General features: G+C 44.6%; 1 protein-coding gene across 1 annotated transcript in view; it reads right to left on the reverse strand.

The window, feature by feature from the left end:
- nalcn (sodium leak channel, non-selective) overlaps positions 1-17,565 on the reverse strand; it is a gene marked incomplete at both ends in the record, with an annotated part of 382,889 nt that overhangs the window by 13,852 nt on the left and 351,472 nt on the right. The window contains 3 exon segments of the mRNA XM_084311476.1: positions 2,165-2,315; positions 9,155-9,312; positions 15,200-15,315. Of these exon segments, the coding sequence (XP_084167602.1) occupies positions 2,165-2,315; positions 9,155-9,312; positions 15,200-15,315 (425 nt within the window).

A 17,565-nucleotide genomic window follows, 5' to 3' on the forward strand; every position in this document is an offset into this window, starting at 1 on the left:
AGCAGCACAGAGACCAGGGGAGAGGGAACTCAAACACACAGGGAAAATGAGAACACGAGAAACACCTGGGTTGATTACAACTGGAGACACTCTGGAGGGAAACAGACTAACAAAGACCTACAGGAAACTAGACAAGGACTACAACTATGTAACAGGACAGGGAACAAAGTACAAAGAACCAGAGTGAACAAGAATAATACAGGGGCTCAGGGGCTGTCCCAATACGCACGCTTGATCACACTTACGCGCTTGGGCACTTGGCTTAGTGTAAGTGCTTAGTGTATCCCACTTCTCAAATAGTCAAAAGTGCAGTGCGCTTAATGTGCATTTTACCAATACTTACTGTATTGTTGTATTTGGTTAAGTATAAGACCAACAATGCATCAAGTTGGTGACGTTTATTGTTATTGCGAGCTACGAGATTGCCAGGTACCCATGTGAACGTGCGGAAATAGCAATGCAAAGATGCAAATGTTGTAACTTAAAGGGGAACTATCTTATAAATGGCCTTTTTGAGTGTTTAGCATTGTTTCCTAGCTATGTGAACTTATATTAATATGATCTATGTCTCTAATTCTCATATTGGCGCATTCTTCCAATTCTCCTCTCACAATATTCACCCTCACTGAACTGAGTCATTTGAAAATGTGCTGATTTGTGATGTCAGAAAGACACTGCTGCATGTTAATGTTGAGATACAAGATGAGCTGCACACAGTGGCTGGAGCTCAGCCTCAAAACGGCTTGAGATCTTGAGGTAGAAAAATGCTGTTTTTGAGGACTTGATTAGAAATACAAAACAATGAATAAAAAAAATATATATATTACAGAGGTGTTCCATAGACTCACAGGAATTGTGTAAAAGTGCCCAAATAGTGAAAGAAATAGTAAAATAGTTCCCCTTTAATATTATATTCATATCGTAACATCATGCATGGTATTGTTAATGTGAATATAATGTCAACAAGCTCTGTTATATTGTCTGCAGTTAGCAAGCTCACACAAAGCATTGCACAGCTATAAATAGCGGCGTTAATACAATGAATCAATTTGAAAGGGACAAGCGGAACAAACGTTATGTTTACCGGTGCTAGGAATACTGCGTCTGATGGATACCAGTGAGTGGCTGCATCCTCTCCGTGTCATTTCTTTTAATTGGTTGTTGGTCGGGTATTTCAATAAAAATAGCCTGAATGGGAAACAGTCTCCAAAGAGTTTTCCAAAGACGGCTAAGACAAGCGCCTCGTTCCTGACCGCATCACTGTCGTCGCCAGTAATAAAAGCAAAGAACACCCTCTCATGTAATATTGCAGGTTTGTTCTGATTGATCCGTGTGCATGTGGGGGTGACATGTGTGTAAAGAGAAGTTGAAAGAAGAAAGAGATAAATATGCAGTGATATTTCAAGCGGGATGTGGGACCAGCAAAACATCCCGGTTATCAAAGTCAGAATTTCCTCCAAAGGAAAGTGGGCAAGAACGACGGCAGACACCACCAGAATAATCATAATAATAATCTCTGTGTAGAACAGAAACGTTAGATCTTCAATCCACGGCCGATGAAAAGGGGTTATCGAGTGTACATACAGTATGTCTCGATTGTTTTAAACATCCCCGGGCACTTGACCTACTCGCACACTACGTCGCCAAATTGTGTACGTACCCAAGCGCACTCAGCCAAGTGTGGAGAAATGGGATAGCCCCTAAGACCTAACAGGAACCTGACAAGGAAACGACTAGGACTTAAGACTGGGAACATGAATGGAGAGAAAGAGAGAGAGAACAGAGTGAGAGCAGACAGAGAGAGAGAGAGAGAGAGAGAGAGAGAGAGAGAGAGAGAGAGAGAGAGAGAGAGAGAGAGAGAGAGAGAGAGAGAGAGAGAGAGAGAGAGAGAGAGAGAGAGAGAGAGAGAGAGAGAGAGAGAAGAGAGACGGAAAGAGCAGGAGAACAAATGTCCATGTCAGAGACAGGGGGGACATGGGGGACATTGTCAGTTGTCCGTGGCCTGGCAGGAGAGGCAGCAGGAGGGGGGGCAAACGGTTACAATCTTGTGTTCTGTCTTGGTTATTTGAATCTTTGTCTGTGCATCTCGATGTCATTGTAATGAGGCTCAACCACACTATCGAGATCTAAAGAAAGGTTTGAATGAATGAATGACCACTCTTACTGCACGGATGCGTTTCAGGCACTTTTTGAGCCACATGCGTATGGTCTGCTTGGCCACCTCCTCCTCTATGGTGTACTCCAGCTGTTCCCTGGCCAACAGCTCCTCCACCTGGAGAGACTTCCTGATGTCGACGGAGCGATACGACAGCATACTGCAGACACACACACGGGAACAGGAGGGGGGACACATTTTAGACTGACATTTACTGAAAGTAGTACATCTATATGGGGAGCACCAATGGTAAGATACAGTTTAAATGGAGTCAAACCTACCCTACATACCCTTTTCAACAATCTATGTCTCAAGGCAAAAAAAAAATATATTTTGCTTGCCTCCTCCTCAGTGTCTGCATCTTCCATTAGTGATTAAAGTAGGTTTAATAGGTAAAATCAATCATTTTCACCAAGTCACCATATTTCATGAAGACTACAGATGTTTACAGTATATATATGATTAAATTAAACCCAGCATTAAAGAATCCCTTAGTCTGGTTTCAAACGGGTCGCTGGCCTTCTCCTGGTGGTCCCTGCATGGCAACAGTAGTAATATGAGTCCCACGACGATGAAGTGTTGAGAGACCATACTTTAAATTTCTCCTACAGTCAGAAACGTTAGGTTATGACTATAACCAAGTTCTGTTAGTAGTGGTGGCGCTCGGCGTCACTCATGCACTGTCCTCGCACGTGCACGCGCACTGAATAAAAGACCACAATGTACCTTTATATCCCAATATTTGTCTGACCACACCCCTATCAGCTTCCTATATAAGCAGGGGTGGGGCCACCCCCTCGCCTCCTTCCCAAGCTTTCACCACAAGGCGAGATCAAGGGCTGCAGCGGCGTCGGACGCCGAGCGTCACCACTACTAACAGAACTTGGTTATAGTCATAACCTAACGTTCTGTATCGTATGGCTCTCGCTCGGCGTCACTCATGCACAAGGGAGGCCGAGCGAGAGCCATCGGCCGACAAATACACCCCGCTGAAGGCCCCCCACAACCATCAGATCAGGAAGGACCGAGCCCCCCCGACCCCCCCTAATGGAGGGCACCCCCCCTATTGGAGGTTCCCGGGAGGGCGACGGACCCGACCGTGTGAAGAGGCACTCAAGCAACTCAACGCACAGGGTGAGCAGACCGTGGCCTGACCCCACGACTACACACACGCACAACCCGCATGCCACCCGGGAACGAACGGAGGGAACAACCTCGTTACTGCCCCCAAAATCACGGGGTCAAGGGCAAACCCAACCCCGTGGCAAGGCCGTAGCAGCGGAGTGCGAAGGAAGACCCAGACCCACTGAAGTGACTGGATCCCCTGGAAAACGGGGGCCCGGAGAGGTCAATGACGCCAGGCATCAAGACCCCACCAGGCGGTCACTTAGTGACACCGCCCCCCACATCGCCAGCGTATTCGGATAAGGCCCCTGTTCTCCAAGAGCGGGCCCTTTCCCCCCAATAGCACACCGCCTGGCACACTGACCCTGCAGAACAGGCAGTCAGCATGGCCGTAAGCACACAAAAAAGGTTAACCAACGGAAGCAGGCAGCGCACCGGGGAAAACCAGGCAACAGGCTGTAACCTGAGCCTGGAGCACTGCGGACGAGACAGGCGCCAAAGGAGTCAGCTGAGAACAGCCCCCCCGGCGGAAGGGGCGTATGCTGGCGTTGTTGCATGACCAAGCCTCCATTTAAAAAAAACCCACCCAGAGGGGTTGAGGCAGAGAAGGCTGACACGATTGGCAGACGTCATGAACGTGCAGGGGCACCCTCAACCGGGTAACCCGGGAGTTGACACTGCTCCAACACACCAGGGAATCAACCACCTTGTCGTTACCCAATGCGGTGGTTGTTCCTATAACCCCTCAAGAAAAAACTCTAAAACACACCTGCGGGTATACACTGGCTATACCGCAGTACAAGTGTTTCAGTTTTCAAAAAAGGGTTATCCCAGGCCTACGGGTCGACGAAACATTACTTCGGACCGGGCCCGGCGATACGGGAAGCACAGGGTCACCAGAGGAGGTCAAAGACCACCCCAACAGGCCCCTCTTCGCCATGCGTGAGAGAGGAGCGAAAATAATGGAGAACCAGCCCCAAGCACACCGTACTTGGTATTCCCAGGCGGTCTCCCAACCAAGTACTAACCAGGACCAATCTGCGTAGCGGCCGAGATCTGACCAGATCGAGCGTGTACAGGTTGGCATGGCCGTAAGCCATTACAACAGTGCAGAGTACAAAATGTACCCAACCAGGGTCTCCATAGCGCTTAACCCTGTGACACCCGGACCGACCTGGCATCTTTCCCCCTGAAAAAAGCCCAAGTCCCTCAGGGTACCAGAACAGCAGATCTGCATCCCCGGCGGACAACGGGTTTAACTGATCTGGACCAGCGTGACCAGAACCAGTCCCATGCCCCAACCACGCCGACATGCCTACTCCAGGAGAAGGGGCAGATAAGCGTGTTGATCTTAAACATGAAAAGAAGGCGCCACCCAGACGTTCGGTGCGAACCACGCCCGGTGGCCCACCCCCAGGGCGTGAGACCCCTCTACATATGTTCAGATCCATTCCGTCATCATCCCCCAGATATGAACGAGAATCCGTCGACAACCAAAACAGGTCGTCGGAAGAGGAAAAACCTCCATCCCAGTTGCTTTATAAAAACGCTGTTTTAACCTCAAGCAACCAAGGCGTGCCAGTCATTCGCCTGATCTTCAACAGAACACCCCGAGCTAGCACTATGCGTGCGTCGGGACACAACCACATCAATGAACAGGCTATTTAGACCTGTCATTGAATCCCCAAGGCGCCCAGGGGAACGACAAGAGGGCTGCGATGCTTCCTAACTCCAACCCTTTTTAATAGAAAAGAAGTAAGCACCAACAGCATGTATCCCAGTCTACACAGTCGGGGGTAACAATTGTTTACATTTTCACATTCCACCACCCTCCCATAGAGAGGAGACGGAAATCCCCAGAGAGACTTCCCACACGAGCTGTACAGATTGAAAAGAATATATTGCACCTTGAGCCATGTAAAAGTTTGGTTTTAGGGCTCTCCGGGGAGGAGGCACTGAACCCATACACACTCAATAATCGAATTGAATCGAATACACACACAATAGAGTAGGACTCCTTCTTGAGGTTCCACTCACCTTGACAATCTGATGAGGAGGCTCTGTACTCTGAGGAGGCTCCCTCACATGGAAGGAGAGTCCTACCTCACAGAAGGCCCGAATAGGAGCTTCGTGAGGAGGAGCCCTGACCACCCCCCGAAACAGATCCATCATATGGACCCGAACAGCACACGGAAGTCCTACCAACAGAGACGCGCACAGTGACGTACTCTATGGCGGGGGAATTTCTGCGGTGCACACGCTCAATATCCCCTCTTACCCTGTAACGTGCCGAACAGCAACGTGACAGGAACCTTGAAAGACAGGAGGTTTTAACCCCTGCCCATCAAAGAAGGGGAGAAAAGGATTACCAGTTCACCCCTTTACGACCCCACACCCATGATACGATGTAATGACAAAAAGAGTATGACGCAGTCATAGTCAGCTCCATGAAGCGTCTAACAGCTTCACACAGCGCATGTGCTAACCTGCCATCTGATTTTTACTAAGGAAAAAACACAGAATAGAGAGGGCCCTCTCAAGAGCCCCGGTACCAGACTTACACATGTGCTTCTGTGGCCAACCCAACCCAGTTGTAGGTCGCACGACACACACAACCCTTTATCACTTACAAAAAATGGCAAAAACACTCCACAGAGGAACACCGTTTTTCATAATGAGAGAATACATAATTCTCGATTAGTATCGGCGACAGGCCTTGCTAAGCACACACGAAAAAGTGACCAAACAATCTTTTCTTTTAGGAAAATATAGTTTCTCAAGCTGTTCTAGCACAACCCCAGCAATCAAGCTAAGGGTTACATCGTATCCCTACCACACAGTGTACAATATATTGTAACAACACGTCTGAGAGGAGGGTGAAGAAGTCCACAGGGAACCGGGGGGAAGAACACCCCTCCTACTTTACCCTTAATACGGCCAGTTAAACAGGTAAACCTGTTAATATGTGAACACACTGTTCATTGTCATTACAGGCTGAGAAAAGAATCATTCTTCACTCATATGTCACTAAGCATAGCTTTATAGGTTAGTTTAACCCCCTTAGTTGTGAGTACACGGTACATGAACACACAATGTGTCTCAACACAACAAACCAGATCATTTTCACATCTGTAACAAATAACCCGATTTGCATGGAGACCAGTGACAAGACAATTCACACATAACTCGCGTTGTATCCTAAATGTAGTGCAGCAACACTCGTTTTGGAAAACATCGTTATTTACAAAACATTTAGAAGGGAAAGCAAGAAGAAGTGTTCAAGGTCTGGTCAGGACCCTTCCTACCGTGAGCGCAGATGAAGCGAAACTGCAGTCTCTAACAAGGCACCGTAGTAAACACAGCCGTCCTGTGTTGTCGACCTGGGCAGCATCGCCGCTCCATCCCGCCGCTACGGTCCCCCTTGTTGACGCAGTCCTCGCCGGCTGGCCCCAGGGTAGGTTCGACTAACATCCTCTGTCAAAGATGACGTCGTAGTCAGAGTGTTTAAGCATGTTATAGTCTCAGAACGTTCAACAGTCTAGCATTAAGCTAACGGCCGCACTCGGCCGATAGCAGCAAGCTAACGTTACCTAGCCTAGTGACACAACAGGCTCCTGGTAAACACAGCGAGCTAGCGCCACAGCTAACAGCTGACTGGCTAACACAGTAGGCCACAACTAGCACGCAAGCTAAGCAGCTATCACCTGAACTCGTACACAACGATATAACAAGTCACACTCAGACAGGCCGCCGTTCTGAAACCCTCCTCACCTTTTAAGAGAGAAGAGAAACGAGATGTTAACACAGTTTTACAACAGTGATTTTACCATCCGGCGGAGCCGGTACAATCCCATCTGGGCTGTAGCCGACTTGAACATGGATTTTCCGATAACGATCATCCATGCTCACATTTCCTCGTTTAGGGTATACTCTCATTTGTATATGAAAGACGGGGCCTTATACGGTGACAGAGAAGTACCCACGCGTCCAGAGATCCTGGGATCACCAGTTACTGGTCGTGTGGCCCACTAGTTGCTATAATGGGCTTCAAACCAGGATCCTCCGCCGTCGCCTAAAGGCTGAACAAAGGACCCTAATCTGGGGCCGGTTTTTGTAAACATTGTCAGCTAGCCCCCATAGCACTAACAGACAAGTGGAGCTCGCAAGCAACATTACTCACCAACCTGGAACCCACCGCTTCTCACAACAGCGGCGCGTCCTACAGTCCAGCTGTGTCGCTGGAAGGTTTTACCGCAACCAGCCGCAGCAAGGAGGACTGCAGTTGAGAGGCATGTAGCGGCATAAACTCCCAATACGAAACCCGACGGAGGTGTAGAATGATCATCATCTTCCAGACACTCCAGTACGAAGACAATATCGCCGTATTTTCTCGAATATAGTGAGAGAGAAAATAAAGATATGATGTCAACGTATCTCTTGTTTTCCAACTTTCTCCTACTAACAACATCGTCAAGTGGGGCTATCGAGGCACTTCCTTGTGGTGAAGCGAGAAAGGAGGCGAGGGGGTGGCTCCACCCCTGCTTATATGGGAAGCTGATAGGGGTGTGATCAGACAAATATTGGGATATAAAGGTACATTGTGGTATTTTATTCAGTGCGCGTGCACGTGCGAGGACAGTGCATGAGTGACGCCGAGCGAGAGCCATACGATACAGAACCATGCTTTACATTCCTCATACAGTCAGACACTATACTTTACATTTCTCATACAGTCAGACAGAAACTATACTTTACATTTGTCATACAGTCAGAAACCATGCTTTACATTTATCCTACAGTCAGAAACCATGCTTTACATTTCTCATACAGTCAGACACCATGCTTTACATTTCTCATACAGTCAGACAGAAACTATACTTTACATTTGTCATACAGTCAGAAACCATGCTTTACATTTCTCATACAGTCAGAAACCATGCTTTACATTTCTCATACAGTCAGACAGAAACTATACTTTACATTTGTCATACAGTCAGAAACCATGCTTTACATTTATCCTACAGTCAGAAACCATGCTTTACATTTCTCATACAGTCAGACAGAAACTATACTTTACATTTATCATACAGTCAGAATCCATACTTTACATTTCTCATATAGTCAGAAACCATGCTTTACATTTCTCATACAGTCAGAAACCATGCGTTATATTTCTCATACAGTCAGAAACCATGCTTTACATTTATCCTACAGTCAGAAACCATGCTTTATATTTATCCTACAGTCAGAAACCATGCATTCTATTTATGCTACAGTCAGAAACCATGCGTTATATTTCCCATACAGTCAGAAACCTTTGCATTTTTCATGAAAGGATTGTGTGTTGTTAATGTTTTGTATACTCTATACATATTTGATTAATGACTTGTTAAATACAGTGTAAAATGACCAAGGAGGGTGAAAGTAGACCGAAGATTGTTGTGACATGAAACTTCTTCATGGTACTTTTACTTCATTGTACTTAGGTTGTTCTTTAGTTGTATATCGTATATTTGTATAGTATAGTTGGGACTTTATTCCTCTTTTACTTACTTTTTATTTTACTGTATGAAGCACATTCTCAGGGGCTCATACAGAACCAAGCCTTTCACTGTAATGTACATGTACTTTATACGTGACAAATAAAAGCTAACTTGAAACATCCAAACCTTTTATCTGTGGAGTCAATTAAGTCCATTTGCTCTTTCCATTATATTTCTTTCTTTCTTTCTTTCTTTCTTTCTTTCTTTCTTTCTTTCTTTCTTTCTTTCTTTCTTTCTTTCTTTCTTTCTTTCTTTCTTTCTTTCTTTCTTTCTTTCTTTCTTTCTTTCTCTCTTTCTTTCTCTCTTTCTGTGTGTGTGTGTGTGTGGTCACCTGAGAACATCGTGGAAGGTGACGTCTCCTCCGTTATGCAGCCTCTCCATCTCGTAGCACATGTGTTTGAACAGCAGCTTGTCTTTATCCAGGTCCACCTCCAGCCGGCCTCTGAGCAGCCGCAGCAGGAACTTGACCCTGGACGTGGGGATCAGCCCCTGGGAGAGGAGGGGTGACGCCGTTATCACCAGAGACCTTGTGATACCATACTATTATCGGCCGATATTGGCATTAAAATGTAATATCGGAAATGATTAAAAAAAAAATTATTTAACATTTATTTAACCTTTATTTACCCAGGCAAGCAAGTAAGAACAAATTCTCATTTTATTTATTGTCAAAAGTATGCATAATGTTGTGTCAATTCCAGGACAAGATATATGTAATGTTAGGGGCTGTCTACACGAGCGCTGGGTTTAATGTAACCGTGATTGTATGTGCGCAGTTGCACTGTTCGGCCACACACAACCAGGGTTTTGCTACACTGCAACCGCGGTCTTTGAAAACCGGAGTCCAGGGTGAATTTTTGCGCACATCCCGGTTGCAGTGGGTGCGTGTGGGGCGTTTTTTTTTCTTTGTAGCCGCATTTCTGGCAGACGCTCTCTGATTGGCCGACGCCTGTTTCTACACTGGTTAAGCTTAGGCACTCGAAGTTGGTTAAGGTTAGAGTTTGTCTTAGAGCGTGACGGCAAGTTCTTTCGACGGTTAAGCTTAGGCACTCTTTCGAAGTTGGTTAAGGTTAGAGTTTGTCTTAGAGCATGGCGATAGAACGCCAGGTAGTTTGCAGGCTGTTCAACGCGGAAATGGGCAAAGACAGAGCTCGTCACGCGACATGTCAGTGGCCAATCAGAGAGCGTTAGTCAGTGCCAATCAGAGAGCGTCTGCCAGAAATGCGGCTACGGAAAAAAAGAACGCGCGTGTGGGCATAGCAACCGAGGTTATTCCCAGTGTTTACAGCAGAGCTGTCGCAATTATTTCCCATGTTCACGGCAGACTGTCGCAAACAATAGCAAGTTAGCAACCGAGCACGGGGTAGAGAGATTAGAGCAGAGCCAGCTACACCAGTGTTTAGAGCAGAGCTGTCCCAAGTAGCGTCATATGAAAATGATTGTAACAAACTTTTGTTCGAAACGTATCGTCTGTGTTGAAGAGTATTGTGATCGACTGATGTCTGTTGTCGCATTCCTGACCTGACGCTCAGAGTAAACATGTAGCTGCGGCTAAACTAAACTCATGTGTTGTCAAGTTATTGTTATAAGGAACCCAGTCCAGACTGCATCCACTTAACAATTGTTCGTATTGAGCCGTATTGTATTGTACCCATTCTGCAATGTGTTAAATAACGTTTGCATCCATTCATTCTACTAGCGTTAATGTTACCACATTATTACGTTAGCATGTAAGCTAACAAAATTGCCGATGCTAGCCTCAGCTAGCCTCGATGCTTACTATACATAGAGAATGCCATTCACATTAGCATGTAGCTAACAACACCGGAGATCTTTTTGTGAGACTAAACTATCCGCTATTGGTGGTAAATTGTGTTGCTGTTGGTTGTTTCATCAACAAATGAGAGGCAGAACACACAGTGAATGTATCCGTTTGTTTATTGCACTTTTATTGCACTTTCTTTGCTGAAAAATATATGCTCCGTTGGCTAAATGGCTAACGTGAGGTATTTAAAGATGGTGGCTTTGTTGTTTTTAAGCAGGAAGTGTAGTGAGCGTTCAACCTTTTCTGATTGGTTGAAATGGCCTTTATGTCTGAACAACATCGCCACCTACTGCTTTGGGATTGTACTACATGCATATGACTTCACTCGGTGCGGGGTCGTGTGGACAGTTTTTTTTTTGTAATAATAAAAAAGAAACAGTGTCATTAATACCCGTGATCGTGTGGACAGGGCCTTAATTACCTGAAATTATTCTGTTTTTTTGGGGGGGAAACCCCGCATATATCGGTATCGGTTGATATCGATATCGAAAATTAAGAGTTGGACATTATCGTATATCGGATATCAGTAAAAACATAGGGATGATGATGGAGAAGTTGGACCATTTCACCAACTTCGGTGTGAGTGTTTGCCAAATAAGTAAATACGTTTAAGTAATATAAAATGCGTCTGGGTAAGTCAAATTCAATTACAAATACCTTCACCCAGGACATCGAAAATGTATTTCAGTCTATGTTCATTTGCCCGGCTGTGATGTGAAGCAAGCTAAGCATAGCGTAACGTACATATACAGCCGTAAACCAGCATATTGCGCTATGCTTCGCTTGCTTCATATCACAGCTGGGCAAATTAACATAGACTAGAATTAACTTTAGGTCGACGGTATGTCATGTAATTTTATTTCTCAATTATAATTATTTTGGGACAAATAAGTGGCCTGGATTTTCTCTTTAGGTCATTGTTAAAATAAAATGACATGACATGACATACCGTCGCCCGGGAGATCAACAGTTAATTTCAGCCTATTTTAATTGCTGTGATATAGAGTGAGGCAAAGCGTAGCGATACATATACAACTGGAAACCGGCAAGGCCATACCATACTGTAGTGATATCTTCTCTAGGAGATCACCTGGGCCCTCATGTATCAACCTGACTTACGCACAGATATGTGCTTAAGCCGTGCGTACGACCATTCCTAAGCAAAGTGTGGGATTTATCTATTTGAACTTGTGCTTGACTTTGTGCGTATATTTAAGCACAGGTCGGACCATGCTTAGCTGACGCCCTGTGGTAGAATATGGGGACTGCAGGCGGACGGCATAGATCAGTTGCATGCATTAGTTTCAACGCGGAAATAAGCTTGACTGACGTGTTCTGTATGACCCCCGTAATTCATTATAGTTCATTGTGAAATAGCGATATTAGTGTAATTATTGTCAAACCCTAAATAGCATGTGGAATAGGTCTTTCTCTCCGAATGAATGCACTGACTGCGCTCGCAGGAACTGTTTTCAGAGATAGCATTAGATAGGGATGAATGAATGAATGAGGGGCAGTCTAATTGCAGAGAGAACATAATATTAACTAGAGTCCACTACCCGAGACACCTCCTTCATTTGTACCGCAATTTGGGACCCAAATTGGAGCTATAAGCTTAAAAGCTTTTCCGTGCTTATTTGAGAAGGTCCAGCTGCAGAGCCGGCGATACAGACAGCAGAGAGACAGACAGACAGACAGATAGACACTGTTCCACAGTGTGTGTGTGTGTGACCACTAGTCTCCTAGTAGAGACCCCCCCCCCCCTCTGGACCACCTCCCAGTAGAGACCCCCCCCCCCCCCTCTGGACCACCTCCTAGTAGAGACAAGTTTTCTGAAATGTATGTTTATATATGCAAATGAGGCACTTCCCCATTAAATATGTGGACATTTATGGATGCAATAAGGCAAAATGAAGTAAAATAAACAACTAAATGTGTGTTATTGACGTTTTATTGTCACTAGTTTCATAGAAGACATGTTTAGGAAGCAAAATATAACAAAATCTCAAAATCAACAAAAAAAGTATATTTGCCTATTCACCTGCAGTGTCTCGCCTTAATCCTCATCTTCGTCTTCTTCCTAGAGAAGTCTCTACTAGGAGGTGGTCCAGAGGGGGGGGGGGGGGCTGAGTCTCTACTATTAGACTAGTAGTCACACACATGCACGCACGCACGCACGCACACACACACACACACACACACACACACACACACACACACACACACACACACACACACACACACACACACACACACACACACACACACACACACACACACACACACACACACACACACACACACACACACACACACACACACACACACACACTGTCTGTCTGTCTGTCTCTCTGCTGTCTGTCTCTCTGCTGTCTCTCTCAAAATAGTATAAGTGCTATCTTGGCCCTGAGAGTTGCTCTCCGGCTCTGCAGCTGGACCCTTCTCAAATCAGCACAAAAAAAGCTATAAGCTTATAAAACGATTTAATATGCTAAACTTCGTTTTAAATTCTTTAATTTACTTTTGTTTATTTCATAAAGATTTTCCCGACATAATGCTACCTGCCCCGACCAGATCCGTGACTCTGTTGCGATACAGATGTATTATCTACTCAGAAAGCTTATAAAATGATTTAATATGCTAAACTTTTTTTTAAATTCTTTAATTCACTTTTGTTTATTTCATAAAGATTTTCCCGACATAATGCTACCTGCCCCGACCAGATCCGTGACTCTGTTGCGATACAGATGAATTATCTACTCAGAATAGTATTATAAAGTGGCTATCTTTTATGCTGTAGATCACTGCTGGTATGTGCGTGCAGAACCTTTATTTCAGCGGGGACTGTAGTATTTATTTGATGTTACTGTACAATATATGTGTATTAAAAGACGGAGCTGTCTTTTATTGTATTATAATAATTATTAATATTAAAAATAAATTAAGAAAGGCATTCTTATTCCAGCATGCATTAATGACACTAACGGGCAACGGCAAAACAGTGGTTAATGGTCTTTATTAGTGTTTGCGGTGTCCAGGCAGCAATGGTCTTTTAGAAAGTTAATAGATATAATATAATAATAATATCCGACTTAGTCCACTTTTCCACATTTCATGGGGGTGTCCATTACCGTATATGGTTAATCGGGGCGGTTTTGGTATGCAAATACGTGAAAGTGTGCACGAGCCTCAGCGTAGAAGCAAGGTGATATTTATCATGACAGGTGTGCGTAGGACCTGTGTACGCACGTGTGATAAATCCAGTTTTTTTTGTGCGTGCACACATTCTAAATTCTGTGCTTAAGTATGGAAATAGAACATTTTCTACGTCACGTTGATGAATGAGGGCCCTGATCTCTCACTGGAGCCTATGGTACAACGACCCAGTCCATATACCAAGTGTTCCATGGTAAAGGAGCTCCCCCTCCACCCCCACGCCCCCCCCACCGCCCAATTAACACCTCATTGAGCTGCAGATGAGGGTGTACACGAGTGAGATCATGTAATGCACAGTTCATTCTTTCCCAGGAACACGGTCAGGGAGATTAGCGGGGCTACATCCTGATGGTAATGATGAATACGTGGGAAGCCTCCATTTTTAATCCACCACCCGCTATCCTCATTACCTTTCAGTCTCTCTTCCTCGCATCATGTGTCCTTGTTCCCTTTTTCTAATCAGAGTGTCCATTCGTATGACGTTTCATCCTACGCTCCTCTCCTTGCCCTGAAGGACTTCATTACGCGTAGTCTCCAGTCACACCATCTCAGTCAGAACATCTTAACTAAAGCCTCCCACATCAGAACCTCTTCAGATTTTCTTCTGAATGCTAAGATACATGTTCTACTTGCTAATTGTGCAATGACATAAGGGAGACGACCCTTTGCATTGACTTTTATGAGGAAAATTATAAAAAATTACCAAAAATAATTTTCTAATATTTGTTATGTGTATATGTACAGTATGCACTCGTTATTAAACTGGCCGGGGACTGAGCATGGGAGGTCTGGCTACCTCTTTGTATATAATGCATCAGATTAAATTCCCTTTGCAGTTCATGTTTATTATGTGGACTGGGAGTGGGAGCAGCTCGTTTGCATTTAAAGCTACACACACAGAAACAGCCCGTTGAGAAAAGGACTGAAACAGAGGAGTATAGAGGCATGCTAGAATGCATCAGTCTTTTCAGCAATACACTTCAAAGATGTTTAGGGCACCTCAAATACCTATATTGACTTGTTGAAAAGGACTACACACGTTTGAATGTTCTAGTCTCTGGCTTTGGGAGAGAGTAGCTCATGTTCACAATATGGATTGAACCTTCCAAGGACCTGGAAATAACATATTTGGATGTTATAGTTTGGATGTTATAGTTAGGGTGTTATAGTTTGGATTTTATGGTTTGGATGTTATGGTCTGGATGTTATAGTTTGGATGTTATGGTTAGTATGTTATAGTTTGGATGTTATAGTTGAAATGCTGTTTCCTTTTGAATGATCTTCTCACAATGTTCTCCTTGCTACCTTCTCCTCGCTCGGCCTCCTTCCTCTCACCTCTCGCTTGTCGTCCACCATGTTCCATATGATCTGGAAGTGTCTCAGGTCGTTGTAGCTCAGCAGCTGGTCCTCCTCCGTGGAGTAGAACAGAGAGAAGTTCTCCACGATAATGGCTGCAACCACACAGAGAAGAGCCACCTCATGGTATTCATACTCGTCATTTATTCACACTTGTACTTGTATTCATACCGTTTTTCATCAACCTGCATTTCTCCTGGAATCACTTCTCAACCGAATGACGAGATTCATACAAAAAAACGTTTCCCCCGCATTCATCCCACAATTTTCACAAAATGTCCTGCAAACTCGACATGCAAAGTCCTGCATTTGGGTCAGACAGATCTGGTCACCCTACTGTACGTACGTTGCACTGCAAGGCCGATTAGCAGGACTTGAGAAAACGGAACAACGTCACAACAGTCTCATGAATAAGATAAGATATGATATTCCGTTATTAATCCCCTTGGGGAAATTCAGGCGTCATTATGGGGGAGGGGGAGGGGAGGTACAGGTAGTATAAGACATACAAGAAGACATACAAGAAGAATCTCGATCCATCGTTAGCCACACTGCAATGAAACGGTAATAATTCACCACACGCTCCTCTGGAGAGTAGAGAGACCCAACAAAACTACCTCAAGTTTGTACCCAAATGTATTTAACTCATTCTGATAGGCGGTCCTAAACCATAATTTGGCGGGACGTCGAGAGTCGACGGTGAGTTAGCGCCACGGCTAACGTCACTCTGGGTGAGTGCCTTGGCTAAATGGACTGCATTACTATGATGGGTGGTCTTTAGGATCAGATAGTAAAGAAGTGTAAACCACGGGAGGGTGAATGAGGTGACCTCCCGGTTGACCTGACCTTATCCGGCGGCGCAGTCATCTAAGCAAATGGTGACAGCCCATAAAACCAGGAGAATACACAAGCGCTGTAGATCATATTCAAAGAGACAGAGGGGACGGGACGGTTTGGGCTCCCATCCAAACCCCCACGCTCACTGTGAGTCTGTGTGGTAACATTGAATGTGTATTTCATAATCCATATGTCTATAATTAGAAAAACCATATGCAAAACACTGGGGTGCTCTAAGGAGGGATATTAGCGTGAGCCCAAATGAAACCCCTGCTGTTGTTGAAACTGTATTTAGACAGCCATTCTCAACCCCCACTCAAGCAAATGTGGTCAACCACTAGAAACAAAGGAACTGAAAAGTCACACTTAGCGCCTAACAGATTACAGACAGAGAGAAACAGAGGTCTGATTACAGACCTAAACTACTTTTGAGATTAACCAAAAGGTACATGGAAACTAATTCATAAACAAGATCAAACTAACTAAACCATATCAATTTAAAAGGTAACTGACTCATTAGATTTGAATACCATTTAGGAATGTCAAACTGGTTAAGTAATAATGCTATTTCACTCTGGTTGTAAAGCTTCCTAGAATCTAAAACCAAGGAACTATTAATTCAGTATACTTTATATAATCTGGTATTAAAATATAGACAAACTCCACATGGGTTAAATGCTGAATACATATGTAACTCATTACATTAAAAGCTACAGATATAGAAAAGGTTTTAGGGTTAAGACTCTGTGCTCATCAAAAGCCACAGACCCCCTGGACTGAGAAGACCTGAGCAGCAAAGGAGGGGGCCAAAAGCAGACCCCTCTGTTTACTAAAGGACAACACACCCCGAGGAGAGACAGGGGGGGCGGGACGCTCCCCCAGAAGATTATCTGATTGGGACCTAAGAAACAGAGAAAACTCCATATATAGAAGCAAGAAACCTAATTGGACCAAACGTATTATTAGACTGTTATTATTGGTGGAAATCAGAGTATTTAACAGAGAGCGCGGTGTTTGAGAAGGAGGCCAGACAGATGCACCCATCCCCAGGCGGTCTTTCTGGTCTCCACCACTTCCACAGACTGCCCTCTTGCCGCGACGTGAGTAAACTGTATGGAGTAATCACTGTTTGTGATATATAGAGTAAGATGCCTATCTTAGACCAGGTTTAACCATGTGGTGGCAAAAGTAAGGTAGTCTATTCCATTGATAAACATGACAAATTTTATGTGCAGACTTGGTTTAAATGTGTAAACCTCAACCCTGTTGTACAATCATGTCTTATGAAAAATGATGAATAATCCCTGTATGTAAACAATCTTTTAATTCACTCTGAGCCCCGAGGCAAATAAACCCTTTGAGTTGAACTATAGTTCCTTTGTCTGACTGCACGTTTATTCCTTGCTGGCTAAGCCAGAGGGGGGGACCATTCTATCACTCTGTCCTTCTTCCCTCTAGTTAGCAACCTGTATGCACTGTAAATAACCCAATGTATTGACTTAAGATAC

Source organism: Notolepis coatsorum, assembly GCF_963971535.1.
Source record: "Notolepis coatsorum genome assembly, chromosome: 3".
In the NCBI taxonomy this organism is placed as follows: domain Eukaryota; kingdom Metazoa; phylum Chordata; class Actinopteri; order Aulopiformes; family Paralepididae; genus Notolepis; species Notolepis coatsorum.